The sequence below is a fragment of the Chrysochloris asiatica genome, unplaced genomic scaffold, assembly GCF_000296735.1.
Source record: "Chrysochloris asiatica unplaced genomic scaffold, ChrAsi1.0 scaffold00090, whole genome shotgun sequence".
NCBI classification, from domain to species: Eukaryota; Metazoa; Chordata; class Mammalia; order Afrosoricida; family Chrysochloridae; genus Chrysochloris; species Chrysochloris asiatica.
In genome coordinates this window covers 3,590,803-3,605,267 of record NW_006408608.1, presented here as the reverse complement: position 1 = coordinate 3,605,267, position 14,465 = coordinate 3,590,803, and the positions used below count along the sequence as shown (strand labels likewise).

The 14,465-nt window shown below is 47.6% G+C and overlaps 1 protein-coding gene across 1 annotated transcript in view; it reads left to right on the top strand.

The window, feature by feature from the left end:
• The first annotated feature begins 1,494 nt into the window (after positions 1 to 1,494).
• The window catches only part of PADI1 (peptidyl arginine deiminase, type I), a 40,813-nt gene continuing 27,842 nt past the window's right edge, over positions 1,495 to 14,465 (top strand). The window contains exon 1 of the mRNA XM_006866339.1: positions 1,495 to 1,586. Coding sequence (XP_006866401.1) covers positions 1,495 to 1,586 — 92 coding nt within the window. The remainder of the gene's footprint in view (positions 1,587 to 14,465) is intronic.

Below are 14,465 nucleotides of genomic sequence, written 5' to 3'. Positions count from 1 at the left end.
TTCACCTTCCCCAGCTCAGTGCTCTGAGATCCTTTTTAAAATTCCCTTCTTTCTGGCTGCCCAAGAATGTTCACCTGGAGTGGCTTCTATCATTTCCGGAGTTAGGGCACGTTTTGGGGCATGGTATAATGTAGTGGGTCAGATGGACCTGGGTTCACATTCTGGCTCTACCACTTACCTACCAGCAGTGTAATCTGGAGTCATGATTCTCTTCCCTGGAAAATAAAGATACTAGCAATAGTTACTCCACTGGCTGTCTGTCAGTTTATCACACGTTAGTGGTTGGCACGTGGCCATAATGCTGGAAGCTTTGCCACTGGTGTTTCATGAGCAAAGCCACTCATGGTGGATAGAGTACTGGTGTGGCACGGCAGGATAATGTGCTGGTCTGTAAATTCAGTTTGAACCACAAAGTCAGTGGTTCAAACCCACCAGCTGCTCCTTTGAAAACCCTATACAGGTGGCTCTGGGTCAGAACCACCTCGACTGCACTTAACAACTCACGGTGGCTAGGTTTCAGTGGAGCTTCCAGACTAAGAGTAGGAAAAAAGGCCTGGTGATGTACTTCTGAAAACCACCCAACATAAACTCTATGTACCACAGGGTCTCTATGAGTTGGAACTGACTCAACAGCACTTAACAACATCACAACAGAATATTGTCTAATATAGTGCTGGAAGATGAGCCCTCTAGGTAGGAACAATGGGTTGTGAAGTTTGTTCATGGGCTAGTCCAAGACAGCTGGTAACAGCAGGAAGAGTTGCTGGCATTTTTCATAATGACTACGAGGTGCCAGGTACCATGCTTATCTCAGGTAATCCTCACATCCACCCAATGGAACAGGTGCTGTTGTTGCAACCACCCCTTTACATAGGAGGAAAACGAGTCACAGAGAAGTTAAGTAACTTGTGTAAGGTCACAGAGCCAGGATTTGAGCCCAGGCAGTCTGACTCCACTGTGATTTATATGCTTCTTAATATGTTAGCATATGAGATAAAATCTGCAAACTGCTTAACTGGCACTGGTCACATAGTCAGCCCCTAGAAAAGACTGATGATTGTCATTATGTATGGACTCAGACCCACTCCCTGCTCAATGTTGTGGGGAGAGGAAAGGGCAGAGAGGAAGAAGAGTGAGAACAGAGACAAAGCTGGAGGAAAGAAGAGACCCAGGGGGAAGGGGGCTGCAGGGGAGTTTCTGCTTCACTGGGGGACCCTCAAGGAAGCATCTCCTTTTCCCCATCCTCCAGAGAGGCCTTGTGCAGCTGGATAGATGCCGCCTCCCCAGGATCCAGATTGACAGCCTTGATGAGGGTGGGGCGTGGAGCCAGGAGGTGGGGATACCAGGTCACAGAGTGAAATTAAAAGGGAGGAGGAAAGCTTTAACCCATCAGAACTCACTTACCTTTCTGGCGAAGAGGCGCCCAGGAAAGGAGCCGGGGGCCGGTGGGCCAAGGCTGGAGCTGATCTTGGAGGTCAGGTGCTGGAAGGCAGGATGGCCTCGAAGAGAACTGTGCGCCTGTCCCTGAAGCAGCCCACCTACGCCGTGTGTGTGGTGGGGGTTGAAATGCTCATAGACATTCACAGGTGAGAGCCGGGTGGTGCCCACCTGGCTACAGAAGGCTGAGTTAGAATGGAGGTCTCAGAGGCAGTGGGGTGGGTGCTGGTGGATGAATCAAGCATGCTGGAGAAGGCTGGCAGGAGGCTGGTTGTTTTGTCAACAGAAAAGGTGGAGTTGGCTGCGGAACCTTGGAGGGAGGGGCTGGGGTGCTAGGTTTACCTCCAGGCTCCAGTTCCTGGGCACCGGGGTTAGGATTTTAACCTGGGACACTGGATCTTGGGCTCTAGTCTTAGGTTTCCAGCTGTGAGCCCTAGGCTCCAGCCTTGGTCCTTGGGATGAGGCGTTGGGTCTAGTCTTTGGAACTTGTTACTTATCTGGAACATCCAAGCAGGACTGGGCCTCCCCTCCTCTCCCTCAATGTCTTGCCTCAACCCATCTCTACGAGACTTGGGTGGGAGCAGGATCTTTGGAGGATAGCCAGGGGCAGTAAGGTGATTAGGATTCGGAAGGAGTGGTTAGGGGACTGCATCAATGGGATCAGATAGGAAAAGAACTTGGAATGAGGCTCCGGGACTGGTGTTTGCAGTGATGACATTGATGATGACAGTGGTGACGACAATAGTGACACCTGAAGGGGCAGCAGGAGCATCAGCTTCTGTGGCCCAGATCCACTGTCTTGGCTCAGCCTTGCTGTCCCCACCTGGCCATTGGGAGAGTTCAATGTGGTTATTATTAGGGGCCTTTCTAGCTCTGACCTCCAACCCTCCTGGGTCAAGTGGGGCTGGGCTCCTGTGGATGGGAAACCAGCTAAGCCCCCTACTCCAGTAGGAGCTGGGAGTTCTGTAATGAGCCACTAGAGCACCCACAAACATGGTCTCAAGTATGTTCCTCCAAGCACAGTAAGATCTGTGCTATTGTTTTCCCATTTGTTAGATGAGGAAACTGAGGCTCATCCCCATAGGCTTTAGAACTGTGCTCTCCCAGTTGGTTAATGTCTGCTTGGTCCTGCTCCCTACCTAGCCTCTTTGTAGGGTTCCTCTGCCCTCGACATCTTTCCTGCTCCTCTCAGGAAGCAACCTGAGACCCCAGTGACAGCACAACAGACAAACCTGGAGATTTGGAGACCAGGCCTTGACTCTAAGTCTGGTGGGAACACTTCTGTGTGGGCTGATTCTCTAGGATCAAAGGAGATCCTACTTTCTCCGGCCCTTTTAACACAGAACAACCTGATTCAGCAAATAGAGGATGCCCAGTTACATTTGGATTTCAGACACACAACACCAAACAATTTTAGCATAAGTCATGTCCCAGACATTGCATGGGACAGATTTATGCTTGGGGGTGGGGGGTGGTGGTTGGGAAACAAGTATTGTTTACTGAAATGTCCGATAAACAAATCATCTTGCATGTCATCTAGCAGCCTTTAAACTGCAGGATTTGGCAGAGTTGTATCTCATCTGAGGGGTTGGCTGTTTTCAGAAGGTAATTTCAGGACCTCGGTCAGGCCTTCCATGGCGCCGCTGACATCTGTGTTCAAGTCCCATCTCTGCCGCTTATTTTACTGACGAGGGGCAAGACATCGGCTTACCCTGGGCTTCTTCATCTGAGCCCAAGTTTCTAGCTCCCTCTGGACCTCGCTTCTTCATCTGAACCCAACCATGAACTGAGTCCCTTGAGTTCAGCTTGGAGGTAAAGAGCATAGATTCTAGAGGTGGACAGATTCAGTTCTAAACCTGGCTCCATTTGTGGCTGTGTGTCCTTGGACAAGTTGCTGCGTTTCTCTGAGCTTCAGTTTCCTTATCTGATAAATGAGGGAACAATAGCATGCATTTTAATGAGCTTGAGGGAGCATAAAGAGTCTGTGCATGTCTAAGATCTTGTCTGGTGGGTGTCCCATAACTCTTAAGGCTCTATTCTCCCGTATCTATTCTTCCTACTGCACCTCATAGGATGGGAGGAACAGATGAGAGGGCACGCTATCTTTGGAATTGCCAAGCCCTTTAGCATCATCATATTCAGGGTCCCGGACCCACTGAGGGGCAGGAGGAAGTGCCTGGCTGTTATTTGCTGCTGTTTTCTTGACTGTCAGATTTAGCAAATACAAACACAAGGTGTTTAGTTAAGTTTGAATTTCAAATAAATATATAATATATATATTTTTTAACGTACATCTGTCTCAAAGGCTGCATGGGATATATTTATGCTAAAAATAATTGTTTATCTGAAATTCCAAGTTAACTAAACAATTGGTACTTTCTCTAGCAACTTTTCTTTAACAGTAGCAGCAGCAAAGAGATGCCTCTTCCCTGAGGGAATCTCTGGGAGAGGCTGTTTTGGGGTCCTGAGTTAAGCACTATAAGAGACTTCTATTCCCAAACCCTTTAGGAACTGCACCCCTCCCAGGGTGTTGATGATGACCAGAGGCATATCTGTTGTGGTGGTGGTGGTAGTGGAGGTGTGCTGTGGAGTCAGTTCCGACTCATAGCAACCCTGTACAGGATTTTCAAGGCTGTAAATCTTTATGGGAGCAGAAAGCCTCATCTTTCTCCCGTGGAACAGCTGGTAGTTTCAAACCGCTGACCTTGTGAGGTTAGCATCCCCACGCATAACTACTACGCTACCAGAGCTCTTTACATATCCACTGGAGGTCTCTAAAACTAAAAAGATGGATCTGCAGCAATATAAGGAGCTCTGGTAGCGTAGTGGTTACGAATTGGGCTGCGAACCTTAAGGTCAGCGGTTCGAAACTACCAGCTGCTCCGCGGGAGAAAGATGAGGCTTTCTACTCCCGTAAAGATTTACAACCTCGGAAACCCTATACAGGGTCGCTATGGGTCGGAACCGACTCGATGGCACTTAACAACAACAACAACAAGCAGCAATATGGTTTAAGATTAGACCTATGGAAGAACTTCCTGCCAATGAGGTGGAAGGAAGGAGTCGTGGAATTATCAGCCTGGGAGGGATTTTAAGAGGAGGTTGAACTCACTTCAAGAGGAAGGGGCCATACTTGATGATAAACTTGGGGTTCCCTTGCCCCTGTTGCTGGGTGCCTGGTCCCAGATGGAACCAAGTAAGGGGTTTCTAGTCAGCCTTGCTGATAGGAGAGGGGAACCCCCTGACAAGGGGAGGTGCCAGTCGTCCAAGCTGCTTAGAGTCTGAGCCCTCCGGGAGAGTCAGTGGAGACAGAGGAGCAGGGTGACATCACGGGAAGTAATTAATTCCCTGAGGTGCTGCATGAACTGGTTATTTGGAGAACTATTTGTGTTTGGGGTGATTGTGTACCTCGGGGTGGTATTTCAGTTCTAGGAACCCTTAGGAAGCCCCTGACTCAGCACATGTTACAAATCTCACTCCTACATTCCAGTGGGCTAGCTCCCCACCCTGGACTGCCAACCTCAGCAAGCTAATTTTGCACCCTGACCCTGCAACACCGTGAGCTAGCTCCCCACCCTGACCCTGCAACACTGTGAGCTAGCTCTCCACCCTGAACCCGCAACACTGTGAGCTAGCTCTCCACACTGACCCTACAACACTGTGAGCTAGCTCTGCACACTGACCCCACACCACAGTGAGCTAGCTCTCCACACTGACCCCACACCATAGTGAGCTAGCTCTCCACCCTGACCCTGCAACACTATGAGCTAGCTCTCCACACTGATCCCACACCACAGTGAGCTAGCTCTCCACTCTGACCCCACACCACAGTGAAAGAGTTCCCCATTCTGACCTCACAACTTAGTGAACTAGCTCCGCCCCCTGGTCACACCACAGTAAGGTAGCTCCCTACTTTGATCCCACACCTCAGCGGGCCAGTTCCCCGTCCTGAGCCCACACTCCAACAGGCTAGCTCCTCATTCTGATCTCACATCCCAATGAGCTAGCTTCCCACCTTGACCCCTATGCCCTGGTAGACTAGCTCTTCACCCTGACCCCCTGAATCTGCCCAGTCTTCCCTGCATGTCCCTGATCTTGCTTGGTAGCTTGAAAGTGGCCCCCAGAAGGCCCAAGCTAACAAAGAAGGGCCACAGCTTAGGGACCTATCAGCAGTCCAGTCTGGTCTTCCTGATCCATCCAGAGCCCAGACTGAAGGTCATAGTGATGGAGGATGCAAAAGAAGGCTGGACAGGGGAGTGGGGGCATTCTCCTGGACTCTCCCCAAGGCTTACACCCCACAAAAGCATCCATAACTTTGATAGGTACCGGGTGGAGGAACTGCAGGGCTGGAGGGCTCCGTGTCCCTTCCATACCCCGCCCCCCACCGGTATTTCAAGAAAGAAAAACACCACAACAAAGTTAGAAAACTCATGTTGTGGTTTATACATTTTTCATATTTACATTGAGTAAATGAATGCTTTGAACTCACACAGAAGTACAATGAAGCATAATTGTGTTCTTCACGGGGTAATTATAGGATTGATGCTGGAGCTAATTTGCGGTGACTGACAGACTCAGAGCACCGGGCTGGGACACCGGTTAGAGCTGGGTGAGGATGGCTCTTCCTTACGCCATCCTGTTGTGGCATCTCTACGACAGGAAGGACACCCATATTTGGAATTAACATTCAAAGTTGAAATTTGAGGGTGTCTGGAGACTACGAGGACTGGGTCCCCCATCTGTCCCATGGACCGATGAAAGCCCCAAGAGTTGGAGAGGTGGAATGTGCTGCCCCACATGATTGGCATCAGGAGATGACTCAGAGGCCAGCCATTACCTTAATTCTACACATGTGCCCACTTCCCTGGGTCCCAGTTGCTACCTGCCATTTTAAGAGGTTCTCTGATCCTGCTCCAAAGCTCTTGTCTAACTCCATCCTCCCCTCCCGGACCCTGCCTCTTTTCTCCCCACCATCTCCTGGATTCCAGCCCTGAGATCTCTGATTCTTCCCCTTCTCTTGCCTCCTTAGCTTCCATCATTTCTAACCCTCTTTTCTCTTGTCTTCTCCTTAGTCTATTCACTATGGGTCAGTGGCTGGTAAGCACTGGGAGACAGACACAGGCTCTGCTTTCCTGGACCTGTGGACCCTGAGAAAAGATCCTGATGGGAGGAGTGAAGGAATTTTATAGATTCTTTCTTGATCCTCCAAAATACTTTCCTTAAATGTATTGTTCTTACCTTTGTTCTGTCTAGAGAAACTTCCACTCTCTTCTCTGTGGCTTTTGAACAGCTTCTCAGCTCTACCAAGTGGTCCTGCTCCTTAAAAACTTGGGGTGAGGGATGTGGGATGGGGATATATGAGAAAATCTGTACTTAGCAAAGGGCCACAGCATCTTGGGAGGGCTGGGGGTGGACCCAGCCGGGAGTTAGGGTGTGCAGGTCATGTGTGGACATTGGGTTCTTGCAGCTAGACTGTAGTAGCTCAAGGATCTGGGATCTGCTGGATCTCCTCTTGATAGGGGTCTGCCCTCCCAAACAGTACAGATCTGGAAGGCTACCCTATAGCATTGTCTTGTCGCGCCTGTCAGCCACAGCCAGCCCCTGTGGACAGGGACAATCTCTAAATTGCCATTCTTCTCCACTCCCCCACCCCCAACCCCCCATTTCAAGATGAATAGACCATGTGTCAGCACAAACTCCTTCCCCTCTTGTTCAGCTGCCTGAGGCGGGCACCTTTTGATGTTGCTGTTAGTGCTATCCAGTCGGTTCTGACTCATAGCAACCCTGTATAGTGTTTCTGAGGATCAGTTGGTGACTTTGAACCGCTGAACGTGCAGTTCAAATTGACCTTGAAGTCTAGTTCTTATCCTACAGCACCACACCAGGTCTCCTTCATATCTGTGGCACTTCAATGTGTCATTCTGCACCTCATCTGGCGCCCCTTTGGACTTGCATCCAGGGATAATTGTCCCTCTTTGTGTCCCCACCCCCCCTACTAGGCTTCTAGATGTCATGAGGAAGGAGCCATACTGGGTTCATAGAAACTGCTCAGTGGTACCCAGGGGTACCAAGGGAAAAGTCAAAGCCAGCATCAGGAGCTGGGGGAAAGGGGAGTGATAGGGTTCTGAGTCACTCCTCCCACTGCCCATCAAATGCCCCCTGGACCCCAGAACAGAGACCCAGCGGCTCACGCTGCATTTGACTCCAAGGTACTTAAAGTCCTGCCAAACCCTTCTCCACTACACCTTCCTGGCACGTTCATAAACAACCTCCCCACCTGTCCCTCATCTCCACCCTTCACCCCTGGGTCTCGGGCAGAGGATCCTGCAGAGGGCATAGCTAGTATGGTTTCAGCCCAGACTGGGTGCTGGTGTTCAGGGTACTAGACCTTGGGAAAGGTGGACAGGACTTCTTGACTTGGGTGAGGAGGAAGGAAGGCTGCCTCATCCTGGCTGGGAAGGTGGGACCATATGAGAATCATTAACAGGGTGACTGGTGGTCATGACCTCAGGCAGCTTCTTACAGGCTGTGTGACCTTGGATCATTCACTTCACCTCTCTGAGCCTTACTTCTATGCTAAACCACCAGCTGTCATTGAGTTGACCTCATGTGTATCAGAGTAGAACTGTACTACATAGGGTTTTCAGTGACTGACTTCCCAGAAGTAGATCACCAGGTCTTTCTTCTGAGGTGCTTCTGAGTAGACTTGAACCAGCAATCGTTCAGTTATCAGCCCACAGGAGCCCCACTCAGGGATGGCTCCCATGCTAGATGGGGATAGAATTTGTTGTTTGTACTAATAAAAACTAGCACTTGTATTTCCTTCACTTTACAGATGAGGAAACTGAGTTTTGTAATCCACCAGACCTAAGAGGAAAAGTCACTCCTGATGTTAAATTTAGGGTTCTTTCTCTCAAGAAAGTTCTGGCTCCCATCTCCTGTCTGCCCTGTCAGGGTGGCCAATGAATGGAAGTGGCCCCACATCTTCTTCTCCAGCCCTCCTTCCGGGCTTTCTGGGTGTTCCTCTCGTGAGCAATGACAGGGTGTTAGGCATCCGTGATGGTTATCTCTGGGAAGGAGGCAAGGAGGGAGTGGATACAGCCACACCCTGTGTGATCCTAGACTTTGGAGAAAATCCCTGCCTATATGGCTCTAAGGAGATCATGTTTGGTAAGGTGGAAGGTCAGAGAAAAAGAGGAAGACCCCCAATGAGATGGACTGGCCAAGTGGCAGCATCGATGGACTCAAGCGTGGCAACAATAGTGAGGTTGGCCCAGAATCGGACATTGTTTCATTCTGCTGTGCATGGGGTCGCTATGAGTCGGTTCCAACTTGATGGCACCTGACAACAACAACAACATTAGACGTCTGGAGTCCTGATGTGGCGTTGTGGGCTAATACGTCAGACTGTAAGGTCAGTGGTTCAAGCTCACCAATTGCTCCTTGCAAACCCTATACAGGGTCGCTATGGGTCGGAATCGACTTGATGGCACTTCACAACAACAATTAGACTTCGGATGCCTATTAGATTGACCCAGTGTCTGTAACAGTAGCTCCCACTATAGCTAGGGTTGTGAGGATGGTGAGGGTTCAGGCAGTGTTTTCATTCTGTTGAACATGGGGTCATCATGAGTCAGAAACCACTCAACAACAACACCTAAAACAACAACAACATTAGACTTTTCAGTCACCTCAAAAACCTGGACAATGAAGACGGAAGAATGGGTGCATTCAAATGGTGGTGTAGGGAAGAACACTGACTACCCAAGGAACTGCTGGAGGTAAGAAGAAGTCAGCCTAAGAAGACAGAATACAGTCTATTCCTTAGATGTCAAGATGGTCTTGCTTATTTGGACATGTCTTTAGGAGAAGCTGATGCCTGGAAAAGGATAAAGTGCTTGGCAAAGGCCAACAAAAACAAGTGACCTCCTCCAGGAGAGGAAGTGACACAAGAGCCACAATGGGCTCAAACATATCGAAAATGGTGAAGATGACACAGGACGAGGCAAAGTTTGCTTTGTTACCAGTAAGATCACCAGGAGGCAGAGCTGACTTGACAGCAATGACCAGTAACCATTAGAGAGACACCCAAGTGGAGATGTTCAAAAGACATCTGGAGTTCCGGAGGACCCTATGACCAAAAGAGCATGAATGGAATGTGGGACCCTATCCAGAGAAGCAACCCCAGAGATGGAGGCAGAGATGATGACATGGAGAAAGAACAGCTGAGGACTCCAGACTCATGGAAAGGCAAAGGCTGTGTGCTGGCAGTCAGGTGGCAGGTTTGTAGGATGTGCCCTTTTGTTGTTTAAATGATTATATATCCCTGAGGGTTTTGGTGTACATCCAAAACAAAACACAAAACCACAGAGGGAATGGATGCACAGAAGGAATTGTAATCATTGCAGTGATATGAAATATGATAGGATGAGTGCAAAACTGGTATTCTCCCACATAAACTATCACTCAATTCACAATTAAAAAAACAAACAAAAAAATAGACATCTGGAGTTCAGAGGAGATGTCTGCCCTGGAAACGTGAGATCATCAACAGAGAAGAGTAGAAGATCAGGGGATTTGGAACAGGTGTGTTGAACCAATGAGAAAACTCTCAAGAGAGCTGACTGCCAAGATCTTAGGGCATTTCTGAGACAAGTTGCTCAACATAGCCATCATCAAATATTTAATTGTTGGTGTTGAGTGCTGTTGAATCGGTTCCAACTCATAGTGACACTTTATAATATTTTCTAGGAGCACCTGATGGGTTTGAACAGTGACCTTGTGTTTAGCAGTCCAGAGCTTATTTTACGGTACCTCACCAGGGTCCCAAGTGCTGTGGATTAGGCATTGGGCTGCTAATCCCAAGGTCAGTAGTTCAAATCCACCAGCTGCTTCTCAGGAGAAAGATGAGGCTTTCTTCTCCCTTAAAGATTTGCAATCTTGGGAATTGTGCAAAGGGTTGAGTCAGAATCGGCTCAATGACAGTAGGTTTGGCACTTAGAATGAAGTACATTATATTAAAAAACAAAAGCAATAAATACTTAACACTCACAAGTCCCCAAATATTGCACTACACTCAGCCATTGTCTATCCCCTGTACAATAGGGTACTGTACCCATGTCCTTCCAACTCTGAGTTTAACGGTGTCATGTTGGTAACCAGAAATTGGCCATTCTGGTAGTATTTACACCACAGAAATTGGCAAAGGCTACAAATCAGGGCCTGATTGATGGTTGTGCTGCCTAGACTTAAGAAAGTGATGCACAAAAATGTTAATAATGCAGGTTACATGTAAAACTGCATGGCGTCTGCAGGCATCACATGGCCAGTAACACAAAACATGGAGAAACTATTGCTCCAACATTCAAAAACTTTTATGTGATTCAGCAAAGAAGTTGCTCATGCCATTGATACATGAGTGAAGTTTGGCTTATGTCTTCATTGTTTCACTTCATCTTACTGTGTGACACAAACGAATGTATCAACCAACATATTCATGTTACATATCAGATTTGCTTTGTTGTCAGTTGCTACTGACTTATGGTGGCCTTATGTATTGTTGTTATTAAGTGCCGTTGAATCAGTTCTGAATTATAGCTACCATGTCTAGGGTTTCTGAGCCTTTACATCTTCACAGAACAGAAAGCATCATCTTTTCCCCATGGTGTGGCTGGCAGGCTCGAACTGTGGACCTTGAGGTTTGCAACCCTGTGCTTCTCATACGGAGTCACTGTGCTCCCCAGTCTTATGTATAACAGAACAAAATGTTGCCTGGCTTGTTCCATCTTCATGATTGTTGATGTTGGAGTCCATGTTTGAGTCCATGGCAGTCTGTCTTATTGAGGGTTTCCCTCATTTTCAGGTGACTTTATCAAGCATTGTTTCTTTTTGTAGTAATTGGTCTTTCCTGATATGTTCAAAGTAAGCAAATTGAAGTCTTGCCATCCTGTCTGCCAAGGAGCATTCTGACTCTATTTCTTCTAAGAGTGATTTGTTTGTTCAGTTGACACCCCAAGGTATATTCCACATTCTTTGCCAAAACCATACTTGCATGCATCAATTCTTCTGTTTTCCTTTTTCATTATTTAACTTTCACATGCACACGAGGCCATTAAAAACATCATAGCTGGGGTGAGATACGCCTCAATCATCAAAGTAATATCTTTACCTTTTAAAACTTTAAAGAGGTCTTTTGCAGTAGGTTTACCCAATGCAATATGCAGTTTGACTTCTTAACTACTACTTCCATAGACATTGATTGCTGATCCAAGTAGAATGAAATCATTGAGAACTCCAATGATTTCTCCATTATCAGATTTAACGACAATACATTTATTGGGGAAAGAGTTAAAAGATTGGGATGCAACTCCATTTGTCAAACCTTGTTTCTAATATGGCCATAGATTGGCTATGTTTTCACGAGAAGGCATTCTGTATGATCCATTGGTTGTATATCATTTAGTATGAAATTTACAACAAAGAAGAACAGATCGTGGATTGCCATTTGCATACTATGCACCACTGTGATGTTTAATTGTTGTTGTTGTTAGAAGCCCCTGATTTGGTTCACAGCAGAATGCAACACTGCCAGATCCTATACCCTCCTCACAATTGCTGATACTCTTGAGCCCATTTTAGTTACTAATGTATCAGTCATCTTGTTGGGATTTCTCTTTTTCACTGACCCTCTACTTTATCAAGCATGATGTCCTTCTCTAGGGACTGGTTCGAAATATAAGAAATGATGTCTTGCCATCCTGATTTCTAAGGATCATTCTGGCTGTACGTCTTCCAAACAGATTTATTTGTTTTTCAGGCAGTCCATGGTGATTTTAGTATTTTTCTCCAACACCATAACTCAAATGCATCAGTTCGTCTATGGTCTTCCTTATTATTGTCCAACTTTCACGTGCGTATGAGGTTATTGAAAATACCATGGCTTGTGTCAGGCACACATTAGTCCTCAAACTGACATCTTTGCTCTTCAACACTTTAAGGAGGTCTTGTGCCCCAGAATCGCCTAATTGTTGATTTCTTGACTGCTGTTTCCATGAGTGTTCATGAATGTTGAAAATGCTTAATAGTTACAACTAACTTATATATGAATGTATATGTATACGTATGCATTTTCCAATCAGAGAGCTGGTTGTTAAACCTGCACCAGTACACCAGTGCCTGGACACACCAGAGTAGGTGGTCAGGATGGACAGTTAGGAGGAAGCAGTGAAGAGGAAGGGGAAAGAGAGGCTTATGTCTCGGAGGATGATCATCTGGGGCAACAAGAGGGAAGGACCATTTGCTTCGGCCATGGAGTGGCTCTGACAGTGTGGTGAGGAGAAAGCCCCATCAGAGGCAGCTTCTGAGGCACCAAGAAGGAAGAACTGGAGTCCATGAGACCTCTCAATTCCCAAGGACTTTTTCTATAAAGGGCTTTGTAGAGCCGAATGGTCGGGAGGTCAGGGGAGGATTTGCTTTTAGGATGGGTGATGTGTACAGCATATGTGAGTACTCACTGAAGATACCTGCAGATGCAATGATGGTGTTCAGCTGCTAACCAACATGTCGGCAGTTCGAATCCACCAAGAGCCGTTCTAAGACCAGGCTTGATGCTCTGCTTCCATAAAGATTTTAATTTAGGAAACCCTACGGGACAGGTCTACTGTGTTCTATAGGGTCTCTGTGAGTCAGAATCCACTCAACAGCACCCACCACCACCACCACCATATTCCATGAGAGAGAGACAGGACAAAGCTAGAATAATGCTCTTGAGGAGGGGGCGAGGAGATGGCTCCTGTGCACTCTGGGAGAGCTGGTCTTGGGCAAGTTCACCCACTGTCTCAGGTGGGCAGGCAGTGGCTGCAGGCTCAGAGGCAGGTGGACTGGGAGATGAGGTTGGGAGAAGAGGAAGACTATCAACTCTGAGTGAGGGTGGGCTGGAGGTGAGAGAAGACTTTGGAGAGGAGAGGAGAAATGGAATGGCTTTCTAGGCCACTGAGAGAGTGAACAGCACTGGGAAAGTTTTAAGACTGTTGAGTGGTAGGAAGGGCCACTTGAGGTCAGTGGACATGAAGCTCAGTAAGCCACTGATAGCGATGGGGTGCAGGTGGAGAGTAGGTGGAAGGATGAATTTGATTATAGCTGGAACTTTGCCAGGTAGTACAACAGAGGGACAAGTTCTTGGGTGATGCAAACGGTTAAAGCGCTTGGTTGCTAAGAGTAGGTTAGAGGTTCAAGTCTACCTCAGAAGAAAAGCCTGGTGTTCTAGCTCTGAACTATCAGCCATTAGAAACCCTATAAAGCACAGTTCTACTCTGACACACATGGAGGTGTTATGAGTTGGAGCTGACTTGGCAGCAAAACTGGTATTGATTTATGATGGACGGCAAGATGAGCAAGAGTTGAGGTTGGAGCAAGATTTATGATGGACGGCAAGATGAGCAAGAGTTGAGGTTGGAGCAAGGGAGTGGCCAGTGAGGGAACAGGGACTCTCGGGGAAGAGAGAGCATGAAGGGATGAGAGGATAAAGGGTGCTCACCTTGAATGGTTGCAGGTCCCAGTACAGCTGCAGGGTTGGTGGAGTTGGCATAATAGAAGGAGTGAAATAAAAGGAGGAAGTGGTGTCTGGTGTGGCTTGTTTGTAGTGGTTGCAGTTCTTGATAATGACAAAGTCCAGGGCCAATGGGAGAGGGGAGATCAAGGGACTGAGGGGCCAGGCACATTATTTCATCATCTACATGGTGACTGAAATTAATTTGATGCAGGGGCCACCAACCAAAGGACTGAGGACAAAGGAACCCAGAGTCTTCTGTCATTGTTGTTGTTAAGTGCCATCGAGTCGGTACCAACTCATAGCAACCCTATGTGCAACAGAACAAAACACTGCCCGGTCCTGGGCCAACCTCACAATTGTTGCCATGCTTGAGCCCCTTGATGTGCTGCCACTTTGCCAATCCATCTCGCTGGGGGTCTTCCTCTTTTTCTCTGACCCTCCACCTTACCAAACATGATATCCTTCTCCAGTGACTGGT